Below are 25,189 nucleotides of genomic sequence, written 5' to 3'. Positions count from 1 at the left end.
GTAACAGTGCACATATAGTGCATTTAGTACAATTGGCTTCAGTTGAGGTATTATTTCAGCTTTTCTAATGCTAATCAGCTGCTCCTGTTTGTAAACCCGCTTGTTCCCATGATTACGCATCATAACTCATCATCATTATTAATCTATGTATTACTTTTATGTATTAGTGATCAATTTGTTGTAATCATCTATCCTTGCAGTTGTTTATTACACAAAATAAATTATATTATCACACTTCTGGCCACATAGCGCTGATATTCACCGCACATGCCCATATTAACCTTAACCAGAGGGTTTAAAAAATAAACCAGTGTTTACATACCATATCTGCTTCTGCCGTGGCCTGGTGGACAAAAAAATGGTTAAGGGTTCCCCGAGCTTTCACGCCCCTCATGTTCTTCATGTGCCCACCACTAGAAGCATGCCTATGGAAAAAGTGCGCCGGCACACAGTGCAGTGCGCTTTATAGGTGTTATCGTGCATGTTCCCAGCCCAGTGGTTTCCTTTTCCCATTCCTCCCTGTATTTATTCTTATTGTATTCTAATTTTTGCGTCATAACTTTTGCACTGTCCACTTCCTGCTGTGACAAAACAAATTTCCCACGTGTGGGACTAATAAAGGTTATCTTATCTTATCTTATCTTATCTTTCGCAGCCTTTTTTTCTTTCTCTGGGCGAACAAACATTGCTGCTCTAATGCTGGGCTTACACTGTGCGATTTTTGGCCCATTTTGAGACGATTTATGAGTCGTGCGACCGATTTGGTGATCGGCCCGATTTTGGCCTTCATCGTGCGTCGTGTAGTATACGTGGGGTAACGAGAAGCGATTAACACCTCGAGCAGCTCCCGATCGTCAATCGCTCGTGAGCCGCTCACACTGCTCACGCGCAAACAGGTAAACGTCGGTGAAAAAGACGGTGCAGCTCGGCTGTGCGGCGTGTGATCTGGACACAAGCGATGGAGGCACAACTTGTAGAACTTTGGAAAGCTCATCCGAGCCTTTTTGATGTGGCCTCACAAAATGATCACGACCACAACAACCGTGAAAATAGTTGGATTTACATTGCTGCTTAATCACAGCTGCCTGATCAATGTTTTTCATTAGCAATTTAGCAAAGTTGATGGTGGTGTGCGTGTCTGTGTGAGTGAAAGACAGAGGGAGAGCGAGCGACAGATTTTCTGTTATAACCTTCATTTTATGGAGGCACAGTGTGAGCACTCAGGTCGCATCAGAGCATCGGGCCGTATAGTGTGAGACCTGCATCGTGACCTACCAACTTCTAACCCCTGCGAGTCAATCGTGCAGTTTGAGCAGGAGCTGAATAACGTGACTGAAAAAATCGCACAGTGTCTGCCCAGCTTTAGGTGTACTGTCGTCCGAGACTTGCACCGCAGAGTCGGCGTTTGTTTCCCTGTTGGCCATGCTTCTTGTTGTGGTCATCTGTTGTCTTCCGGTATTTTCTCCGTAAGCGACCTTTCCTCGACCAATGAGATGAGCGGTAATCTGAATTGTCATACTCGAATTGTCATAAGTGTGCTGTCAGCTCATTGGTCACAAAGCAGGAGAGGGGCTGGGAATTATGTTTTCCAACAAAGCGTTAATTCCATTAAAAGTTATAGACTACTTTTGATTCTCACTGTATTACGGGACAAAGTGCGTCCCTTATTAGCTCAATACGGGACGTGTACTTTTGTTTCTAAATACGGGACGATTCCGTTTTTTAAGGGACGGTTGGCAACCCTAGTTCCTGACCACCGAGAACACTCACGTTAACTTTTATCGAGTGAGAAAAAAAGTTAGCTTGTTTATATTATGCTAACATAGCTGTGTCGCTAGCGGTCACGTAGCACATCATTATATACCAGCTAGCCAAACTTCAGTAACCCTACAAATGTCACTGCTGTTTAGTTTTCTGTCTTCATTTATGTTGGAAGTGATAACAGAGCTGTACGTTTTAATTTGTTTCCAAAACCCCGCAGTCAGGACATGCTATATTGTATTTAGATAGAAGCTAGCGAGCTAACTCCCTGCTAACTTTTAACTCTGTTAAATGTCATAAATTCCGTTTTCATGGATGCCTGGATGTTAAACTCAATTGTTACACCTGGTAGAGCAGAACACTGATCATTTTATTAAAGATGAAAGACTTTAGACAGTTTTTCAACTCTCAGTAATGCCATAGTGATCGTTTGATATATCAAATCAAATCACTTTTATTGTCACATCACATGTGCAGGCACACTGGCACAGCACATGCGAGTGAAATTCTTGTGTGCGAGCCCCACAAGCAACAGAGATGTGCAAACACAACAACACAAACGAGCAAAATACAAGAATGGCCAACCTGAAACTAATAAATATATGTACAATATATAATAGTGTATGCATTTCTGGATGTGTATACTAAATATTTTCCTACGTGTGTGTGTGTGTGTGTGTATACACATTTTTACAAATTAAATAGTAAAAAAAAAATATATATATATATATATATGGACCATATATGGACCTGCAGCGGAGTTTAGGCCCAGACACGGCTAGTGACGTCAGACTTAACGACCGGATAGAGAAGAAAAGTAGAAAAAACCTCCCTGAAACAGAACATTTAGGGCACCCTGAAGCCTGACCTTGAGTTAAAACTGTGCTTTTAAGAATATATAAGAAGAAAATAATAAAGCATACTATAAGTCCATCTTAATTAGTTTTAGTGTGACAAGAGGAACAGTTTTAACAGCTTGAATATCTCATTTGTGTTCATTTATATTCTCACAGGTCAACCTGGAGAAGATGTGTCGCTCACTCGAAGATCAACTCATGGAGCTGAAAACTAAAAACGATGAAAACATGCGGCAAATCTCTGACCTTAGCAATCAGAGAGCCCGCTTTCAGACTGAGAACGGTAATTCCTCCTTTTATTGGAGTCGATAAAATGACAGAGCCTTAATTAAAAAGTGTTCTTCTCTCCTTTGGCTGCTGTAGCCGAATTATCCCGACAAATGGAAGAGAGAGAAAGTCTCATCTCCCAACTGACAAGAGGCAAACAGGGATTCACAACACAGATTGATGAGTTGAAACGAATGATAGAGGAGGAAATGAAGGTAATCAGCGCCCACACCTGCAAACAGCTGGTTTACTTTACTCTTTTCACGCACGGTGTTTCATATTGATGTGTTCCTCTGCAGGCAAAAAACGCCCTGGCTCACAGTCTGCAGTCAGCTCGTCACGACTGTGATCTCCTTCGGGAGCAGTACGAGGAGGAGCAGGAGGCCAAAGCCGAGCTGCAGCGCTGTTTGTCTAAGGCAAACTCGGAGGTGGCCCTCTGGAGGAACAAATATGAGACTGATGCCATCCAACGCACCGAAGAGCTCGAGGAGGCAAAGTAATTAAACAACGAGAACGGATCAGTGCATCAGGCTTTGACTAAATATCACTCAGTTTTAAGCACTTTGATATAATAATGAGTAAACAAGTAAATGCACATTACTACGGTATTCATAATTTATTTTTGTTTCCAACAAAGCACAACACTTAATTTTCCACATCATCATTAACAAGAAAGGAAAAAACTGTAACGTTTCCTCCATCCATGACAGGTTTTCTAAAATGTTCTCATGTGATTAATTGTGGTTTTCAATCATTTTTCAGGGAAAAGGCTGAAAGACCTGTTAGATGTGTTTCACTGTAAATTATTACAATTAGAAATGGAAAATTACAATAAAATCAAAATGTTAAAAAATCATACATGACCCCATAAAACCTTCCATTATCCTCACCAAGCCGATGGGCCAATTCCTGTAGAAATATGAGGCTAGGATTAATATTTGACGTCGCTCCTTCACTTGAGGTAAAGGATTAGGAAGATTAAAAAATAGTTAAAAAAAGAAAAAGAAGAAAACCTATTTTAATACAAAGGTGAGAAGTGAGTGAGACTAAAACTGGAGCTTTAAGGTAAAGTCTGGGCTGCAGCATTTTGGAACAGCTGCTAATATTTGATTGGTTGCAGTAAAGTTAGTGAGTCTAGTCTACATGAGACAAAAGTATGGAGGTGTTGAAAGTGCTGAGGAAGAATTATACCGTGCTCATGGCTGGATGGCCTCTCGCCATCTTTATCTTCACAGAGGAGGGTCCTGGATTTGAACCCGGAGTTTCTCTGGGAGCTTTGATTTCTTAGTTAATGCTGCCTAACCTTGTGATATCTAGGGCCCTCTCACAGATGACATTCATAATCTCCAGTAGTTTGCTTCCTTGTTAAATAAAGGCTGAAAAAAAATGTGTCCTAAAACACAACACAACACACAAAAGAAACACTAAGACTTTTTGATTTGAAACAAGCGGTTTTACTTCTGACAGGAAAAAGCTTGCCCAGCGTCTGCAAGAGGCTGAAGAACAAATCGAGGCGGTGAACTCAAAGTGCGCCTCTCTGGAGAAAACTAAACAACGGCTTCAGAATGAAATGGAGGACCTGATGGTGGATGTGGAACGATCCAACAGCTTAGCTGCTACACTAGACAAGAAGCAGAGAAACTTTGACAAGGTATTATGTATTTATTATATTAATTATCACACACATATTACAGCATTAATTCTGACCAGCGAATGTCTCCCTGAGCTCAGATTCTGGCTGAGTGGAAGCAGAAGTACGAGGAGTCTCAGGCTGAGCTCGAGGGAACTCAGAAAGAGAGTCGATCTCTGAGCACCGAGCTCTTCAAACTGAAGAACTCATATGAGGAAGCTTTGGATCATCTGGAGACGGTGAAGAGGGAGAATAAAAACCTGCAGCGTGAGTCAGATCAGAATGTTTTGTGTGGATCAACAACTTTAAAAGAGTTTTTTGGAAATTTCTTGCAATTCTGATTTTCCAACACATAGAGGAGATCTCAGACTTAACAGAACAACTTGGGGAGAGCGGAAAGACGATTCACGAGCTCGACAAATTCAAGAAGCAGGTGGAAACGGAGAAATATGACATGCAGGCTGCGCTGGAAGAAGCTGAGGTATAACTCAAAAGGAAGTGAGGAAAATCAGAAAAATACTGCATTCTTACCATTACAGTGTGAAACGCAACCGAAATGTTTTTAAGGCTTCCCTGGAGCAGGAGGAGTCGAAGATCCTGCATGCACAGATGGAGCTGAACCAGATGAAGGCTGAAGTCGACCGGAAATCAGCGGAGAAAGACGAGGAGATCGACCAGATGAAGAGGAACCATCAGAGAGTGTTGGAGTCCATGCAGGCCACTCTGGACGCCGAGGTCCGCAGCAGGAACGACGCTCTGAGGGTGAAGAAGAAGATGGAGGGAGACCTGAACGAGATGGAGATCCAGCTGAACCATGCTAACAGGCAGGCAGCCGAGGCTCAGAAACACCTGAGGAACATTCAGGGGCAACTCAAGGTACAACCACACATTAATACTTTTATAACATTCACGAAAGGGTTTTTTTTTTCATGCAAAACTTTAAGAACTGGCTGAAATACTGAAAGCGTGTTTGCAAAAGCAAAATAGAGACAGGTTTGGAAGATAAGAGTGGAGTAACAAGAGTCTTTGCATATAAGTTCCATGCAAACTGCAGGCAGCCGCAGCAATCAGACATTTTTGCTGCAGCATCCTCTTAGCAACCAGTTTCACCTCAAGCAGCCACTCACCAGTCTGAGAATGAACATTTCTCCCTAGCAACCGGAGGTTTCCAGAAGGTTGCCGACGGGTCTCTAGGCCTGTGTGGCTGAAGCTTGAAGAGCCAAAAATTAGACCAGGGCACAATTTTAGCTCAACAGTGAAGCAGGCCAAATGAAGAAACCCAGATTCGATTTGAGACCCTCTCTCTCTGTCACCTTTTAATACAAACAAAACCTAATAAAAGTGACAAAAGCCCAAAATAATTCTTTCTCGGATTAACATGAAATACAAATGTTAACATGTTTCACTCGAGCTCCTTTGGTTATCGCTTTTTTGATTTAAAGACACCCAGCTGGAAGACTGCTGCCACTAAATGTTTATGTTACCGAACCTGAATATCAGTTTAGTTCACATAGGAACCTGCCTCATACGAATAGGAAGCTAAATTAGCTTAAGTTATAACCAAGCTGATGACCAAGCTGTTCCATACACTGTAAATTGTGACCTGATGCTCAAGTTAGACAAGTGTTGGTCAGTGAGATCTCTCAGGTGGGCAAAGACAAATTAACTGGACGCTCACCTGAATGCATTTCCAGGATGCCCAAATCCACCTGGATGAATCTGTGAGAGGACAGGAAGATATGAAGGAACAAGTAGCCATGATGGAGCGCAGAACGGCCTTGATGCAGGCCGAGATCGAAGAGCTTCGAGCTGCTGTGGAGCAGACGGAGCGCAGTCGAAAAGTGGCTGAACAGGAACTGATCGATGCCAGCGAGCGCGCGGGACTTCTGCATTCTCAGGTAGGCTGCTCACCTGTTCAACAACCCATTCTGACCTGCGGGATTTACAGGTCACAGTCTTTTTTTAATTATCTTTTCCAGAACACAAGCCTTCTAAACACCAAGAAGAAGCTTGAGGCGGATGTAACTCAGCTTCACTGTGAAATAGAAGAAGCCGTTCAAGAGGCCAGGAATGCCGAGGAGAAGGCTAAGAAAGCCATTACTGATGTATGACGCTCTTACAGGGCTTTTATTTGAGTTATCACACGTTTGATTATCATAAAGATGTGATGTGCTCATGGTTCGGTGTCTCTAGGCTGCCATGATGGCGGAAGAGCTGAAAAAAGAGCAGGACACCAGCGCTCACCTGGAGAGGATGAAGAAGAACCTGGAGGTGACGGTGAAAGACCTTCAGCACCGATTGGATGAGGCTGAAAACTTGGCCATGAAGGGTGGAAAGAAGCAGCTTCAGAAATTGGAGGCTAGGGTGTGTATGGCTATGAAATTACATTTTAACAATCCACGAGCTTCGTTGCAGACTCTATGGGCATCAGTTAGCATGCTAAATGTTTGTGACTGTATTTGTCTGGAAGGGTTCCCACGAGAAACCCTCATCTGTCTAAAAAGAGCAGGGCAGCGTGGTTTAGGTTTGCAAACGTGCAGCTGAACAAACTAGAAGACTTCGGGAACAATGTCCTTTGGACCGGTGAGACTAAAATGGAGACGTTTGACCATAGTGCACAAAACCAAACACCCCATAGCAGCTTTTAGCACGGGAGTGGAAGGCTGTTGATTTGGGCACCTTGCAGTCATTGAGGTGATCATGAACTCCTCTTTATACCAAAGTGTTCTAGAGTCAACACATTGGTACAAAGAGGAGTTCATTGTCCTAATGAAACAGGGCAATGGTCCAAGTACAGCAGCAGCAAATCTCCAACAGAACAGCTGAAGAATCAAAGTGGTGCAATGACCCAGTTCAGACCTAAACCTGACCGAGTTGCTGTGATGGGACCTTCAGACAGCGGTGCATGAACCAGTGCTGTAAAATTCAATGAACTGAAGCAACATTTTAAAGAAGAGTGGGCTAAAATTCCTCCACAGCAAATTGAGGGACTGACCAAGTTGTTGCTGCTGAAGGAGAGTCAAACAGCTGCTGAATCATGTGAATCGTTGCGTCTTTGCTTTCATTAGTTACGACACGGTGTAATATTTCACGTGCTGCTGTGCATCTGAGGTTGTATTTAATTCATTTACATTTTTTATGTCCTGACATGGAAAACCTCCGACTTTAAAAAGGATACACTTTTGTTTTCACATGAGTGTACTGAGCATGAAAAGTGTGCTGTTAAAGTTGGTTGCAAACATTTTTACACATTTTCAGTTAAATCAAAGCCCTACAGAAAACTGAAAGCTCACTGTAACATTAAAATCTACTTCCTCACGTCTCCAGGTCCGCGAGCTGGAGAACGAGCTTGAAGCCGAGCAAAAACGTTCCACTGAGGCCATCAAAGGAGTCCGAAAATATGAGAGGAAAATCAAAGAGTTAACCTATCAGGTAAAATTAGCTGGTGTTTTTAGCAGTTAAGAAAATGAGAATGGATATTTGTCTTTTCTTGTCTCTCCTGTTTGTAAGAGATGTTCATCTTGTGTTTTCAGTCCGAGGAAGACAAGAAAAACAACATTCGGCTGCAGGATTTGGTGGACAAACTCCAGAGCAAGATGAAAACCTACAAGCGACAAGCTGAAGAAGCTGTGAGTGAATCACTGTCGGCACAAATATATTCAGAGATACAGTGAAGTGTCAGAGCGCCATCACACTGAAAACAATTGTTCCCCAGGAGGAGCAGGCCAATGTGCACATGGCCAGATTCAGGAAGGTTCAGCATGAGCTGGAGGAGGCCGAGGAGAGAGCTGACATGGCCGAATCTCTGGCCAACAAGATGAGAGCCAAGAGCCGTGAAATAGGCTCGAAGGTACTGCATTCGATGTAGACTGTAGCTACGAGTGTTTAGCTGTTCCTCTGAAAGAATAACAGGCATACACTCCCCACCATGTTAGGTTTAGGGCAGAAATATGACAGAAGCAAGTACTCTGGAAAGTAACAGCTTTGTGTTTTCTTATAAATGGTTAAAAAATGTATTGTTTTTTGCATCAATTTGCTTGTTTTCCAGGCCCAGGAGGGACAGGGCGAGTAACAGAGTGCACTTCACCAGTGCAGATATATAAAAGTTCATCGATTCTCACATTAATACCATAGCATGTTAACACCTATTAAAATAAACACGGCTTAACGAGTGGCATAAATTCTCTAGATGCTTTAGCTTAAAGTATTTATGTCTCAGAGTAATTAAGCGGCTTATTTAACACTTATAACTTCTCACACAACCACAGCTCCAAAGTTGATGACTTTAATTGAAGGGGACACCTGTGGGATTGATTATATAACATCAACATCACTTCATTTAATTGCTGGCATGAAAATATAAGACGCTGGTCTCCTGTTTTCTAAAGGTCAGCAGATGCTTTCAGTAATTACAAATCAACACTAACACTTATACACTTCTAACTTTACACATTTGAAGCTTATAAGATGCCACTTAGAGACATTTAGGATAATAAATTTGTGTCAAAATAAAAGAAAAAAGGGGGAAAGGTGTTGATGCTGTTTTGCTCCATGTACCAATTTCATTCTTAAAAAATTTACACAAAAGCGTTTTTTCTCTGCCAGTAGCTGCAGATCAGAAACAAGAATTAAAAACTAGTCCGCAGATGTTTCCCGGTTTTGTAGGAACATATCGTTTCTTTGGTCTAGCACATAAATAGAGTTTGCTTGGATGTGCGCACATTTGCTCTTGTCTTTGAAATGCATGTAAGTAACTATTAATATTGAAAGTGTGCAGAATGGAGGCTGGAAGATGCATTTATGAAGCATTTGGTTACAATTTTCCCACCTTTCTATCAGTGATCAAGATTTTGCTCCTGGGTCACTTTTCAGTTTCATCATTTTTGGTGAGAAAAGTGAACCAGAGTGCAATGATTTAATTTATATACAAATTATTTTATAACTTCTCAGGATGGCAAATGATAACATGCAATAAATGTTTCTGTAAAATTCTGAACAGAAATAGAAATATTGAACTAAATTTGACTTTTTGTTATTTTGACACAAATAGCATCCTGTAGAATTTCAGCAGCATGATGCTAATCTGCACCAAGCAGCTCGTTTTAGCAGAACTAAATGTTTAGTATCCAGAACTTCCAGCACGTCTAGTCTTTCCTTTTTGTCCCAGTGACAGCCTCTTTTTCTTCTTCTTCTCTGGTCTTACCTTTTGTCTGTCTTCAGTTTTAGAGCAGCATTAAACAATTTTAAAATCAAACCTACTTTGTCTCATGTTTGCTCCGACTCATTCAATCACAAGGTCTCAGTTTTTATTCCATATGCATCAATAGCCATTTGTATTAATGGACACTTTTTTTTAAGATTAAGGATTTTATTATAATTGAGGCAACACACATTCAATAACACAACACAAATACATTTAAGCAAATACAGAAGATAACTGCCTCGCTTAAGGTTTAAAGTCACTGTGTGTATGACGTGAAGATTTGTTAACCTAACCTTACTAAATGTGTCTTTGGACTGTGGGAGGAAGCCAAAGACAGAATTTTTATTTTTCAGTTATTAAAATATCAGCCGCTGGCAGGATGCTGCTGCTCGTTTTACAGCGTCCAGATCAACGTTATCATGGCAGTACTGCTCTGTAACTGAGCACCGCTTCATCTTTTTATCTCTGATTTTGTTCTCCACCAATTTTAGGTCTTTATCTGAGAATTAAGTTACATAAATTATACCCACAGTGGCTTTAAATGGAAGAAAAACACACGTTTGATTAAGAATATGTTGTAAATGAGCTCAAATGAGTTTCAGAGACTCAGCTTTCGATATCATCTTAATGCCCTTTAATCGCCGCTACTCCCCGCTATCTTTTACCTGAAAATGAGAAGAACAAGAAGTCATTAGCGCTTATTACAGTGAGTTTAAGGTGCATTAGCTTTGGCTGATTCGATCACCTTGCTCGTGTCTCGATTCTTCACTTTCATCTTGTTGATCTGGGACTCAGCGATGTCGGCTCGCTCTTCGGCCTCCTCCAGCTCATGCTGCACCTTCCTCAACTTAGTCAGGTAAGTGTTGGCTTGCTCTTCCTGTTAACAACCAAAAAAAAAAACAAAAAACTAAATCAAATTCTCCAAATTCTCCAAACATCTAACTACAACATGTTTGACAGAAAAAACACTCACAGCTTCCTCAGCCTGCCTCTTGTACGCTTTCACCTTCAGCTGGAGTTTGTCTACCAGCTCCTGCAGTCTCATCATGTTCTTCTTGTCCTCCTCGGACTAGTTTTTGGTGACAGAAAAGAAACGATCTCCATTTTTTGAAACATTTGTAAAAACCTTGCATTGTGAAAGTGAACAGGGTTTTTTCTACCTGATAGGTGAGCTCCTTAATCCTGCGCTCGAGTTTGCGCACACCTTTCACAGACTCTGAGCCATGTCTCTGCTCCGCTTCAAGCTCGTTCTCGAGTTCTCGCACCTGGAAGGGCGAAAATGTTTGGTCATCAGTCTCCTGTGTTTTTGAGCAACACCCTCCTGTTCCTAAAGCTGATGAAAGATGTTATTTGGTCAGATTACCCTGGCTTCCAGTTTTTGGAGTTGCTTCTTTCCGCCTTTCATGGCCAGGTTCTCGGCCTCATCGAGGCGCTGCTGCAGGTCTTTGACAGTCGCCTCCAGGTTCTTCTTCATCCTCTCCAGATGAGCGCTGGTGTCCTGCTCTTTCTTCAACTCCTCCGCCATCATGGCCGCCTGAAAAAAAGTAATAAAATGGCTAGCATACTGCTGCATCTTTTAGGCTTACACTGAGAAAAATCGACTTACATCAGTGATGGCTTTCTTGGCTTTCTCCTCAGCGTTCCTGGCTGCTTGGACACTATCATCCATCTCACTCTGAATCTGAGACAGATCCGCCTCCAGCTTCTTCCGACTGTTGAGCAGGCTGGTGTTCTGCAGGCGAGGATTTGAATTAACATAAGAGGGACAAATAATGATGATGAGTCGTGATACCTTCAAATATTTAAATAGATGTTGTTTCAGAGAAAAAGTGGATTCTAACTGTAGAGCTACGACTGCTGCGATCTGAGAAAATTCAGAGAAAATTAAAAATCTGGTTTGAAAAGTTTGCCAAATATATTTTTATTTGTTCTACTAAATCTATTGAAACTTATAAGTAAGAAAAAACAAAGAACTGGAATACTTCTGAGGTTTGTACCCATTACTGACAGACACTGACACAGATTTTCGTCAACAAATTTATGACCTGACATCGATTCGCTAAATTAGATAAATTATTTGCAGGTTGCAGGTTTCACTGATCTCACCTCAGGGAGAGCAGCCTGATCATTTAATATCATTTACTGAATCATTTAGTCTGCAGGATGCCTTTCATCTGATTGCACATTCTTCATAAATATAACCCCAGTTCTGGCCTGACCCCCAACATTTCTCAACCCTACCACCAACTCATGGTCAATAGCTGTCCGTTGTGGTCGTGCCATCTATTGCTAATAAAAAAATGTGTGCACATGTAAAACTGGTGGATCTGAACCTGTGAGTGTAGCAGCTGAACTCTCTCGCTGGCATCCAGCAGCTCCTGCTCCGCTAGCTTGCGGCTTCTCTCGGTCTGTTCCAGAGCTGCTCGGATCTCCTCCATTTCAGCCTGCACGAGGTTGCTCCTGCGCTCCGACATGGCCACCTGCTCTTTCATGTCATCGGTGTTTCTCAGGGCGTCATCGAGTTGAATCTGGACCTCCTAAACAGAAATGTTATAAATAGAAGCATGTTCTTAAGCTGAGGTAATAACAAACTCTTCTCGCTGTCTACACGCGGCCCACCTTGAGCTGAACTTGAATGTTCCTCAGCTGTTTCTGGGCCTCGGCCGCCTGCCTGTTAGCGTGGCTCAGCTGGACCTCCATCTCGTTCAGGTCTCCCTCCATCTTCTTCTTCACTCTGAGGGCGTCGTTCCTGCTCCGGACCTCAGCATCCAGATTGGTTTGCATTGTGTCGATGATTCTTTGGCTGTTCCTCTTCAGCTGTTCGATCTCCTCGTCCCTCTCAGCTAGCTTCTTGTCCACCTCAGACTTCACCTGGTTTAGCTCCAGCTGGACTCGAAGGATCTTGGATTCCTCGTGCTCCAGTGAGCCCTGAACAAGGACATGCAGTAATAATACCCAGAGACAGCAGAGTTTGTTTAAATATTGTTCTTCTACTCACTTCTGCCTCCTCCAGAGCCGTCTGAGCCTCTAACTTCTCCTGCTCAGCCTGTTTCTTTGCTTTCTCGAGCTCGTGGATGGTTTTCCCCATCTCTCCCAGCTGCTCCGTGAGATCCATGATTTCCTCTGCAGGGAGAAGGAAATCATGATAACGATCGACATTTTGCTGCATTATTAGAGATTTTTATAAAAAGGGGGACCTTGACATACGCTGCAGATTTTTATTTTCCCGTTTGAGTGTCTCCACTTGTTCCAGGCATTCCTCAAAGGCATTCTTCATCTTGAAGTTCTCCGTGCCCAAAGAGCGAACATCTTTTAGAGCTGACTCCAGCTCTGCTTGACCCTCCTCGTATTTCTGCTTCCACTCAGCAACAACCTTTACAATAAAAGGCTCACATATCAGTAAATGGTTTCAGATAAATATATCACTTTATTGTCAAAACATGATGCTGCTTGCATATGGACGCTCAACAAGTCATCAGGTATCATACAATCTTTATCCTTCCTTTGGGTCTTTGGCACCAGATATCCTCTATAATGCTGCTAAACAACTGAACAGTGTTAGCAGATTGCTGACAAATAGTTATGGCTTGAACTGAAGTCAGTACTTTAATTATCCTACGAGTTTTGTCTTATTAACAGCTGCGTAAAGAGAGGTTTGGGAGTGTTGACCACTATTAAAGTAATTCTCACCTGTTCCACTCTACCTTCCTCCTGCAGGATATTCTTCTTACTGAACCTCTTAACGAATGCATCAGTCACATCAGCAATTTTAGGATATCTCATGAAAACCAAACCTTGTCAAAGTTTCTCTGCTTCTTGTCCAAAGTGGCAGCAGCAGCATTAGACCTCTCCACATCCATCATTAGGTCCTCCACCTCTCCCTGCAGCCGCTGCTTCGTCTTCTCGAGAGAGGAACACTTGGAGTTAACGGCCTCCACAGCTTCTTCTGCATCCTGCAGACGGAAGGCTAACTTCTTCCTGTAGGAGAAATTCGGGTCATCATTAGCACAACATTTAAAGTGAAATGAAGACTGTTCTTACTTTGCCTCCTCGAGCTCTTCGGTTCATTGGATGGCGTCTGTCTCGTATTTGGTTCTCCATTGAGCCACCTCGCTGTTCGCCTTGGACAGACAGCGGTGCAGCTCGGCTTTGGCCTCCTGCTCCTCCTCGTACTGCTCCCTTAGCAGCTCGCAGTCATGACGTGATGACTGCAAACTGTGAGCTAAGGCGTTTTTAGCCTGAGCAGAATGAAAGCGACACCATGAACACACTAAACTGCCAAACATTCAGGCTAGTGTGTTTCGGCACAGCTTACCTTCACCTCCTCCTCGTGAAGCCGGTTCAGCTCCTCGATCTGCTGAATGAAGGCTTGCTTACCGCGGGTTAACTGTGACATCAGGGACTCCTTTTCTTCCAGCTGCCGAGACATCTCAGCTGGATGGGAGGTGTAAAGAGAATTAAAGCAGGTGTATCTGTGACTTTATTTGACTTCCAGCTTGTTTACTTTACTCCTTACCGTTTTCTGTCTGAAGCCGAGCTTTCTGGCTCGAAAGGTCATTAATGAGCCTCAGATGCTCCTCCTCTTTGGTTTTCACCTCGTTCAGTTGATCTTCAAGTGATCGGCACATTTTCTCTAAATTGATCTTCAAATTTAAGAAAGCAAAAACATAAACCTTGTAATGTTTTTACATTGAAGGGAGCGTAAAGACAAAGACAAGTTTAATGACCAACCTTTGTTTTGGCCACGGATTCCATATTGCTCGACATGTCATCCAACTCCAGCCTTAACTCACTCTTCTCCTTCTCCAGCTTCTGCCGGACTCTCTGCACGTTATCCAGCTGTTCTCCCATTTCGGCCACACTGTCTGCGTGTTTCTTGCGCAGAGCAGCAGAGGTAGCGTCATGCTGCAGCATGCACTCCTCCAGCTCCCTGCGAAGTTTGAGGAACTCAGCTTCACGCTTCTTGTTCATCTCCACCTGAGCGGCGGAGGCTCCTCCGGCCTCCTCCAGCCTCTCGCTGATCTCCTCGAGTTCCCTGGACAGATCAGACCTCTGCTTCTCCACTTTGGCTCGAGCCGAACGCTCGGCCTCGATTTCCTCCTCCAGCTCCTCAATTCGGGCCTGAGTTGCAAATGTAATTCAGGAATTTTATTTGTTATTTAAAAATGGTTGCACCATTTAAACTGAAAGCTTTTAGTGCATGTGTGGTATTTTTTAACCTGGGACACGTGAGACATCCAGTTCATGTGGCTAACATTTTAGTTGACCCACTTTTCTTAAGACCAAAAGTTTAGAAAAGTGGGTCAGAGCAACTTGTACCTCCTTTTTCACCAGTTCTTCTTGTTGCTTTTGTTAAAACCAGCTCACATTTTGCCAGTTTTGATAATGAAACATTACACAGATGAAATTGAAGTCATGTCTTTGTCAGATTTTTTGGGATACGGCCCCTCCTGTAGCCACTGATGTCAGTCTTGTGGAGCCTTCTTTATTTATTCGCTTGCAGAGGTTTAAACCTGACTTATTTTCATTTTCTGCCTTCCTGCCTATTTTATTTACAATCTATGACCTCAGTAAACACTTTCCTGATTATTTTAAAGTTTCAATCACTAGTTTTAGGTCTTATTGAACACAAGACGTTTATTTTGTAAACTATGATCCCAGTTAGTGTCACTATCAGGATGCAATGTCCAGTGATGCTACAGCCAGTGTCCATCTTTTGTGTACAGGCTATAGGCGCTCCAGTCTAAGGAAATGTTATTGGCCATAATGTTTTGGACATCATCGGAAATCAGTTGAGTGCTATTGTTGAAAACCGCTACAGAAAAGCACAGAATCAGCTTCATATTAGTGACGTTGCAGTGATGGAGATAAAATGTACTGTATCTGTTATGTTGTGTTTCTACTCAAAGCAGAATAAGTAGATATACAGTCGATGAACCTTTCTCATCTGCATCATTATATTATCTGCCAATAATGTAAATCCTGAAGTGGACACCAGCTCAGGTAATTCAAAACAATTCTCACATGGAGCTCTTTGATTTTCTTCTGCAGCTGACCACTGAGTGCTTGTTCGTCTTCTATCTTTGACTGCAGTTGTGACAACTCAAAGTCTTTCCTGTAAAAAAAAAAGGAAAACTTGCTGAATGCTTGAAAATTGTTATTTTTGAAGCCTGAAGGGTTAAAAAGAAATATGTTACTCTGAGGGATCTGTCATTATTTCAAGTTGACCATGTTCAAGGATAAAAAGGGCTCCAACCCAGTACTAGCAAGCAACCTAATAAAGTAACCAGTGAGTGCACAGTGCCACATAAATGAATATATAACACACATTAAATAGTGCAACAAGCTGTAAGCAGTGAGATTAAAGAGCTGGTTTGAAGAATATGTTTGCATAAAGCTGCCTGTGTACAAACTTTATCATCTCCACCAGCTCTGGTCCTTTTGGTCTCTTATGTTTGGAGCATGAATGTCAAACAGAAACCAAAACAGTGAGCCGGGAGATGATAAAACTTTGCACAGAGGGAAACTACAGATTAATTCTTTGTGGGTTTGTGACTCACAGCCCCTCCATTCACAGCTAACACCTTTCCTGGCTTCAAAACTTTGTTTGCCCATAAACTGTTAACTATCTTACAAACTCAGTTTCCTATATGTATAAAGAAAATAACATTTTTAAACACTCTTTTCAGCACCAAAACATTGAGTCCTTACTTTTTCAGCTTTTCTTCCAGCTGTTGCTTGTCATTCTCCAGATCCATGATTGACTCCTGAGCAAGTTTCAGGTCACCCTCCAGCTTCCTCTTGGCTCTTTCCAGATCCATACGGACCTTCTTCTCTTGCTCCAGTGAACCTTCCAGCTAAAGATAAAGCCATCTTACACATCTTAACAGCAGCTGTACACTTCAGTACTTCTGCATGCAGGATAACTCACATCATCCGCCTGCTGCTCCAGTTTGGTCTTGGCTTTGGTAAGCGCGTTTACTTTGTCTTCCTCGGACTGCAGGTCGTCCAGTGTTTGCTGATGAGCCTCCTGCAGGGCTTTCTTCTCTTTGGACAGTTTGGTGATGTTTTCATCTTGGCTCATGATTTCTTCTACTAGGTTTTTTACCTACAGCGATGATTAAGAAGGAAGATATAACAATTCTCCTCTACTGAGATGATACAGCAGTTGATTGGAGACTCACCTTGTTTTCTACTGCATGTTTTTCCTTCTCCACTTTAGCTAAGGTCAACTCCAAGTCGTCGATGTCCTTCTTCAGTTCAGAGCACTCGTCTTCGAGCTTCCTCTTCTTGGCGGTCAGCTCAGCGTTGATCTCCTCCTCATCTTCAAGTCTCTCGGTCACCTCCTTGAGTTTGGCTTCCAGCTGGATCTTGCTTTTGATGAGTCCTTCGCACCTCTCCTCTGCATCCAGCAGGTTGTCAGCCTCCTGATATCAAGATTGTGGGCTAACATTATTTCTCAAAAGTCGCAGCACCCACGTGGACAATAAGTGGTTCTTAACTTACGGCCTGGACTTGAAGCAACAGATCGTTCTTCTCTTGTACGATGGAGACCATTTTCTCTTCCAGCTCCCGCCGACGGGTTTCTGATTTGGACAGATCTTCCTTGAGTTTTCCAAAGTCCACCTTCATTTGGGCCATTTCCTTCTCAGCCTCAGCACTCTTCAGAAGAGGTTTCAGCTTAAAGTACAGCTTCATCCACGGCCAGTGCTTTACATTCATGAAGGAACGGAAGTTATACTGGATGGTGTAGATTGCGTCCCTGTCAAAGTAGAAATTTCATTTCATTTAAGATGCAGGTTTTAGCTGTGATGGATCTATAAAGCATGCAGGGCCTGTTGGCACAGCCTATAAGAGTTAATGTATGATTTTCTCTTTCTTTGTTTTTAGTCCACCACACATGAATGCAGTATGCATCTTTACTTTCTGGCCATCATCTTCTGATACTCTAGCCGGACGAGGTATCCGCGACACAGAGCCTGAGTGGACATCACGACCTGTGCCAGTCGCTCATCTCTCATCTCCTCCAAGGCGCCGAGCAGGCCGGCTTTAAAAAACACCTGAAATGAAAGGTCATTACCACTCTCACTTCTCATTGCTCTTCTTTACCATTTAACCCTTGTTATATGTTAACAACTAAAAACCTTAGTGTGTCCAAACTTGTACTGCGTGTGATCCACGTCGATTGAGCCAAGGAGCTTCTCCGCAGCTTTTTTGTTATCCATGAATTGTCCCTCTGGAACTGCGCTCGCGTTAAGAATCCTGTACCTGTCGGAGAAACGATAAATCTGAGTATAAGAGCAAAAGGTATGAAATATTCAAAAGCTTTGAGTGTTTACCTCTGCTTGAAGTCACCATAGAGGATTCTGCTGGGAAAGCCTTTCCTGCAGATCCGGATGCCTTCCAGCACGCCGTTGCATCGTAACTGGTGGATAACGAGGCCGTTCTCCATTATGCCTGTTATTGAAGGCAGTAATTATTTTAGTTGCATTACTGTGGTTATATAAATGTCAGAATAAGTGGATTATTAAAAACTACCTGGTGTTTTGGTCTCGTTTGGTATCAAGCAGCGCACAAAGTGAGGGTGAGTGGTTCTCAGATTGGTCATAAGCTTCCCAAGATTCTCCTGCAGAAAATCCACACGTGTAGAAGTTTTGTTCTAATAGTTTTGACTTCTTTTTAAACTCAGGAATACTTTTTTGTTATGCTCATGACTAGCAGTTGCTTAGCAATATTTAAGATTACCCATAAAAAAGGTTTTCTAGGAGGCACTCCAAGGTTTAATTTGTTAACCTTGAGCAAATCTGGGGCAAGCATTAAAAATACGGACGAAGGAAACTACACCACAAGCTTAATTCCCCCCCCAAACAATTTGTGAAGAAAACGATGGGTTTTGGTGTTACCATTTATTTTTTAATAGAATATTAAAAAATACAATCTTTACTTATTTAAACTGATTTCCAGGATGATTTCTAATTGATGCACACCCTAGAAACCACTGGTAAATTTTATGTTACCCTGAACAAAGCCGACACAGTCTGGAAAGATGCCCCCTTCTTCTTGGATCCCTTTTTGGCTCCTCCTGCAGCTGTCTCTGCATCAATGACAGTTTAAAACATAACACGACCGTATCATGTTAATAAACAATCGAGCGCTAGTGGAAAAAAGGCATACTTACCGTCTGATCCAGAGTAGTGCGCGTACAGCATGGCCAGTATTTTGACTGATGACTTCTGGTAAAGTTGCACCACCGACTCATTGAGCGGGTCTTTGTTCTTCTCGAGCCACCCGGTGATGTTGTAGTCCACGGTGCCGGCGTAGTGCACCAACGTGAAGTGGGCTTCGGGCTTCCCTTTGACTGGTTTGGGCTTCAAGAAGCAGTTGTTCTTGCCAAGATGTTGGTCATAGAGTTTGTTCTTGAAAGACGTCTCTGTTGATTTTGGGAACATGCACTCTTCCTCAAGGATGGAGAAGATGCCCATTGGCTTGGAAACCCAAAATTCTTGTTAATAACATTCTCGTATTTGAAACATTAAGTTTCATGTTTCTTATTTTTTAAATCATACTGCATATAATACCTTTTCAATGAGCTCAATGCAGGCTGCCAGGTCCATACCAAAGTCAATGAACTCCCAGTCAATCCCTTCTTTTTTGTATTCTTCTTGTTCCAGCACAAACATGTGATGGTTGAAAAACTGTTGCAGCTTCTCGTTGGTGAAGTTAATGCAGAGCTGCTCCATGCTGTTGTGCTAAACACATAAAATATGTTATTCAAGTAAATAAACAAATTTCTGTGAGATTGTGAGGAATGTACAGATATATTTTAAACACCCACATCAAAGATCTCGAAGCCGGCGATATCGAGAACTCCAATGAAATGTTGTCTGGATTGCTTCGTATCGAGCTGCTGGTTGATTTTTGCGACCATCCAAAAAAACATCTTCTCGTAGACTGATTTTGCAAGGGCGCCAATAGAGTTGTACACCTGGAAAGATGGTGAATTATCTTCATACAGTGCTGCACAAAAGACATCTAAGACTAAGCTGAGGAGGATGCAGCATAACGGGATAGATAGATAGCCTCGCATCTTGGCCTCATTTCAGTAATATTGTTGTACAGACTGCATGCATCATGTTTGATGTCCTATCAAAGTTAGTTCGTTCAGCGTCACACTTCAGAATCTCGGAGTGTGTAGGCTGCTTATGTTACAGTCACTCCAGGGAAAACAATGGAGGGGGGCCATGAAATGCTCATCAGCACATATTGATCACAAAGTGCTGCCAATCTGGCTGCGTTTACAATTCTAAACATTCGCCAATCTGTTAAATGTCATTCAGTCAGTCTGAGTTAGATTGCTGTTGTTTGGAGACAGGTTGCTTCCCTACAGGCGACTTGTGCAATTGCAACCTCTGGATGCCAAGAGACTGAGGATGTTGGCCAAACAAATGTTTGGCAAATTCAGAAAAAAGGAAATCAATCACCGTAGCAACTGCTGATTTTTTTACATAGTTGCAAAGAGGTTTCCATCTTGTTTTTACTCTGGTGTGACTGAGCTGTTATCAGGATGAAACGCTTTTAGATTCTGAGCTTACCTGCTGAACATTTTGCCCTTTGGTGACGTACTCATTTCCAACCTTCACTCTGGGATAGCAGAGGCTTTTCAGCAGATCTGCCGAGTTCAGGCCCATCAGATACGCTGCTTTATCAGCCACTGCAGGGAAAACAGAAGAATATAGATATGTGACCTCATTCATAGCTCTTTCTTTTGTTTGTTTATTTGTTTGTATCGCCCTCACCTTCAGTGCCCTCTGGCTCAGCCTGCTCCTCCCGCTGTTTCTGCTTGAACTTCATGTTCCCATAATGCATCACAGCGCCAGTGAGCTTATAGATGGATGCTTTCTCTTCAGAGGAGAAGCCCAGAACATCAAAAGCTTCCTGTATTTAAAATAAAAGAGGCCAAGTCAGATTTGAATGAGCTGTAACTCAGCTCAGCGAGATCTGAGTCCACTCACGTCTGTAGCCATTAGCTCTTCAGCGTCATTGATGCTTTTCACACTGATTTCTCCCTGACTGATGAAGGCAAAGTCGTAGGGGTTGGTGGTGATGAGAAGTAGATCTGAAGGGAAAGAAATGAGGTTTATGCAAATGAGCATTGAGAGCATCAAAGTAGTTCAAAAACAATTCATCAGCTCACCTATCAGTTCAGGCTTCTTGTTGCAGGTAAGCTGATAAAAGATGTGGTAGCTTCTCTCAGCCCGCAGCTGAAATGTCACCCTCGACTTCTCCAGCAGATCTTTCAGAAAGAAAAAACATTTTACTCTTTGTGGAAAGATAATTTACCTCATTCTTTATCCAAAGTTAGTGAGTATAAACCTACACGTCTCAATATCTGCAGATGCCAGTTTACCAGTCGCACCAAAGTGGATTCGGATGAATTTACCCTGTTCAACACAAAAAACGGGGCATCTCATTTCTCACAACCATCTGGGAAATTAAATCAAAGTGTAAAGTCCCTGAGGCTCACTCACAAAGCGAGATGAGTTGTCATTCCTCACAGTCTTAGCATTCCCAAAAGCTTCCAGCAGAGGGTTGGCCTGGATGATCTGATCCTCCAGAGTCCCCTGATGAAGAGCGGACCTTCACGTAAATCTGATGCCCACTGCACTCTGAAACACTGACTGACTGACTGCTGATGAACTTACCTTCATTTTGTTAATTGCCTCTTTTTTCTTGTCTGAAGACACTGCAATTGTTGCAAAGTACTGAATGACACGCTTGGTGTTGACAGTCTTTCCTGCACCAGATTCTCCACTGAGGAACAAAAGAAATGAAAAAGCCAACATTTCACCCTACGAGTCATTCGATGCAAAGTCCTCGTGAAGAGAAACAGTCTCTGTTAAACTTACGTGATTAGTATAGACTGATTTTCACGGTCTGAGGACAGAAGAAATGGAAGTTAGACAAAAAATGTAAAGATTCCTTTTGCAGAGACGTTTCTGCTTTGGCACCTGTGAGCATGAACTGATAGGCGTTGTCAGACAGGGCGAAGATGTGAGGGGGGACTTCCATCCTTTTCTTTCCCCTGTAGGCCTGGACCACCTCTGGGTTGTAGACTGGCAGCCATTTGTAAGGGTTCACAGTCACACAGAAGAGTCCAGAGTAGGTCTGCGTGGGAAACACGGAAGAGGCTTTCAGGTTTTCGATTGCAACATCAGGTGGCTCATTGCAGCTGCATAAGTAATTCAGCCTTCAAATCTGCATCACAGCAAAAGTTATATTGACCACATGTGGAACATTAGTCTGCTTCATTAAAACAGAGTATTTCATTAACTTGGTTTTGGATTTTTCTGTCCTTTCTTCTGGGGCTGAAAATTGAGCCAATGTAGAAGTGCCCAAAACTGCAGTTCCTCTAATCTCCACACAAGACAGACTCAAGTCCCCACAGACTGTCATGTTAACATGCCAAACTTCATAAGATTTAAAGTTTGTTTCAAATATGTTTCCCGCTTTAAAAGAGTTTTATTGAGGGGTACTTTTTATTTATTTATTTTTGTGTTTTATTTGTTTTTATAGCTCATCCATTTAGATGTTGATAAAGCTTAAAGTTAGGCCTGCAGCTGCTTTGATTGACAGGTGTGCTGACACAGGTACCTGTAGCCATTTGCTATCGATTAGGCCTCCTAATGAGTGAATGAATGGGACCTTTTGGAGAATGTATCTTGCTGTGAGTTTTTAAAAGGCCTAGTAAGTTAGTGCTTCATTTACAGAAAATTCTAGCACTTTCTTACTATGTTGCTGAACACCAGTTCACAGGTATCTGTGTGTGTGAGGTGAATCTATTCAGAAATAGACTGTGAAACTTATTTCTCATTGTGCACACGTCTAAGGAGCTAAATACTAAAAACTGTATAAATATGAAAATTGTGGCACAACTATCAAATTAGTTATACTGTATGAAAATGGACAATTTCACACTTTTGGTTTTTACAGTACAGATGAAGTATAATGTATTTTTTTAATGTAAAAAAAAAATAATCTCAAATTGGATTTTAGCAAATTTTTAACATTATGGATCCACTCTAATAAAGTAAAGTATATTCCTAGTTATAAAATTTAAACTTTTAGTATTTTTTACAAAAATAATTCATAAAAAACGACAGTAACTCCTAATTTAAGTTTGCATTTTTACTTATATAACTTATGAAGCCCAGAGTGAAGGCATCTGTTTCTAAACAATCACACTGCAGCTTCTGAATAATCTGAAAATCTGGTTTCCAATTTTTAACGCCTCGCTGTTTTAATTAACTCTGCGCGCAGCTTCATATTTTATGTTTGACTTACGTAGATCATCCAAGCTGCATATCTCTCCTTGAGGTTGTACAGCACAGCAGGCTCGTGGAGGTGTGTCATCATCACCATGTCCTCAATCTTATCAAACTTTGGGGGGTTCATGGGAAACACTTGGTCCTCTCTGACAGCTAAAGTCTGAAAAAAGATGAATATTGAAACACGATGCCCAAAGTTAAGGGGGAAAAAGGTCTTTCAAAGGCCAAATGCCTGCAGGATAATTACTGCCTTTACACGTTTTAATAATGTGGAATCACATTTTCATTCAAATTATTACTTTTGTGGAAACTGAAGCAGCATTTAGGGCTTCAGGCAAGATTAAATGTCTCAGTTGAAAGCCAGAATAATAAAGTTCAGGAGGTTTTTTATTGCAGATTTTATGACAGCTGTATAAAATCCTTCTAAAATATTAGAAAGAATAATGTCCTCGTGAGACATCTCATATACAGAAAGCTCTTTTTTTCCCAGGCTGTGTTCAGTTGTCACCAAAGCAGTTTATTAGAGCAACACTTCAGTCCACCCACTCTGTCATCCGCCGTCTTCACACTGACTTTGCCGTCTGCCCTTTCCTGGATCTCAGCCTTGACATACATCTCTTTCTCATCGCTCGCAAAGCACGCTGTCTTGCTGTCAAACGGCCGTGTCTGAGCCTCCGTCCTCTCCTTCTCAGACTTGCGCAGGTACTGGGCAGCCACCCCAAAAATTGTCATTTCCCCATCGGTGCTCATTTTCTCCTAAATCAAAGATTTAAAAAACACACACCAATCGTCTCTTGAATTAAAAATTATGTCAACATAACACTTAAAAAATGCATCCCGAACATTATCATACTCACCCACTTTGCTGCACAAGTACAAGAACAGAAACACTGAACAGTTTGCGTTTGGACCTGATCACAAACAAAGTGTCTCAGCTTTTCCAAAACTCCAGCGCAGAAGCTGTTAAATGGGATCGTTACCCTGTGGTTTTACCAGTGGCACTGTCCCTTTTTATATCACACCATTGTCCTTGGTGTGAAGCCTTCTTCCTTTACATGGGCATACACTGATAGAGTTACACAAACCTGCTGCCCATCGCGGATGAGGATGGATCATGGATTAAACACAAGGTGCAAGCTACAGTTATATTTAGATCCAGACACCTTAAAATGTCCCAAATGGAGAATAGTACACTGGGACAAATAGAATATTTAATGTAAGTTTGGCACATGTGAAGCTGGCAAAGTAAAAGAAAAGTGGACTAACCAATTAAACAGTTGAATAAAAAATAACATGATGGAACAGAAATAAAACACAAATGTATTGGGCATGTATTTACACAAATTGTAACTCTGGTTTTATATCAGATCAAAGAGAGAGCTCTTAGGGACTGAAGCTCCGCCCACCCACCCACTTTGTTACCATGAGACAACCAGTCAGAGGAAAATTGTCTGAAAGGGAGAGGAGATAAATCAGCTAAAAAAAGAAAAAAGAAAGAATGAATAAGACAAAGAAGGATTATTTTGAACTATGAAAATGTAAATCATGCAAAGCTACTGTAGAAAATTCCTAAAATAGTAATATGGTGGTATGAATGAACATACAAGGTCCAAAAACAAGTAATTCGGTCAACCTTGACCTTTTTATCCTTATTTTGTTTACAAGAAAAATTATTTGTAAAGTCACCATTTAAAAGTATTAGTATTATTTAAACTGGGAAGGCCATAGGAGTACTCTCTTAAGTTCCCTAATTACAATACAGTAAAACCATAAAATGAAAAAAGCATACATAAAACCAGTACAAAGGTATTCAATGAACTTGTAAATAAGATAAGATAAGATAACCTTTATTAGTCCCACACGTGGGAAATTTGTTTTGTCACAGCAGGAAGTGGACAGTGCAAAAGTTATGAGGCAAAAATTAGAATACAATAAGAATAAATACAGTACACAGCTGTACAGAATAGAATAAAATAAAATACTATATACAGTAGAATAAAATAAAATAAATATACAATAAGATAAAAATAGAATACAAATACAAATACTATATACAACTGAGTAAAAATACAACGATGCCAGAAAGGATTATTGCACTTAGTATTATTGCATATGTATGGATGTGTGTGCTTGATCAGTTAAAGTC

At 41.7% G+C, this 25,189-nt stretch overlaps 3 protein-coding genes across 3 annotated transcripts in view; 1 reads left to right on the top strand and 2 right to left on the bottom strand.

Moving 5' to 3' along the window:
• LOC146576688 (myosin heavy chain, fast skeletal muscle-like) overlaps positions 1-25,189 on the top strand; it is a 98,979-nt gene that overhangs the window by 12,344 nt on the left and 61,446 nt on the right. Inside the window, exons 27-39 of the mRNA XM_085272130.1 lie at positions 2,775-2,901; positions 2,982-3,100; positions 3,185-3,381; positions 4,353-4,536; positions 4,617-4,782; positions 4,872-4,996; positions 5,083-5,391; positions 6,210-6,413; positions 6,495-6,620; positions 6,709-6,879; positions 7,843-7,947; positions 8,049-8,144; positions 8,231-8,365. Of these exons, the coding sequence (XP_085128256.1) occupies positions 2,775-2,901; positions 2,982-3,100; positions 3,185-3,381; positions 4,353-4,536; positions 4,617-4,782; positions 4,872-4,996; positions 5,083-5,391; positions 6,210-6,413; positions 6,495-6,620; positions 6,709-6,879; positions 7,843-7,947; positions 8,049-8,144; positions 8,231-8,365 (2,064 nt within the window). The remainder of the gene's footprint in view (positions 1-2,774; positions 2,902-2,981; positions 3,101-3,184; positions 3,382-4,352; positions 4,537-4,616; positions 4,783-4,871; positions 4,997-5,082; positions 5,392-6,209; positions 6,414-6,494; positions 6,621-6,708; positions 6,880-7,842; positions 7,948-8,048; positions 8,145-8,230; positions 8,366-25,189) is intronic.
• On the bottom strand, positions 9,885-13,740 carry LOC146576690 (myosin-13-like; the record flags this gene model as incomplete). The annotated part of the gene is made up of 11 exons (XM_085272464.1): positions 9,885-10,383; positions 10,464-10,595; positions 10,692-10,787; positions 10,879-10,983; positions 11,082-11,252; positions 11,325-11,450; positions 12,052-12,255; positions 12,338-12,646; positions 12,717-12,841; positions 12,926-13,091; positions 13,513-13,740. Coding segments are annotated over 11 exons (1,683 nt in total), but the record flags the coding sequence as incomplete, so codon positions are not given.
• Positions 13,569-23,793, bottom strand: LOC146576689 (myosin-1B-like). The gene is made up of 29 exons (XM_085272129.1): positions 23,590-23,793; positions 23,060-23,203; positions 21,727-21,883; positions 21,625-21,652; positions 21,392-21,529; positions 21,247-21,355; positions 21,096-21,159; positions 20,913-21,011; positions 20,731-20,834; positions 20,515-20,653; positions 20,311-20,429; positions 19,554-19,703; positions 19,288-19,467; positions 18,897-19,203; positions 18,736-18,812; positions 18,257-18,344; positions 18,058-18,175; positions 17,863-17,986; positions 17,642-17,778; positions 17,225-17,480; positions 16,903-17,145; positions 16,650-16,826; positions 16,430-16,575; positions 15,743-15,833; positions 14,450-14,839; positions 14,235-14,361; positions 14,034-14,152; positions 13,760-13,956; positions 13,569-13,696 (listed from the first exon to the last, which is right to left on the bottom strand). The coding sequence occupies exons 1-28, from the start codon at positions 23,791-23,793 to the stop codon at positions 13,783-13,785; spliced, it is 4,209 nt and encodes a 1,402-aa protein (XP_085128255.1). The 3' UTR covers positions 13,569-13,696; positions 13,760-13,782.

Source organism: Mchenga conophoros, linkage group LG4 (assembly GCF_057382185.1).
Source record: "Mchenga conophoros isolate Kocher_MC1m ecotype Shallow Benthic linkage group LG4, M_conophoros_male_GT1.1, whole genome shotgun sequence".
In the NCBI taxonomy this organism is placed as follows: domain Eukaryota; kingdom Metazoa; phylum Chordata; class Actinopteri; order Cichliformes; family Cichlidae; genus Mchenga; species Mchenga conophoros.
The sequence above is the reverse complement of the archived record's forward strand: the minus strand, read 5'-3'. Positions and strand labels throughout refer to the sequence as shown.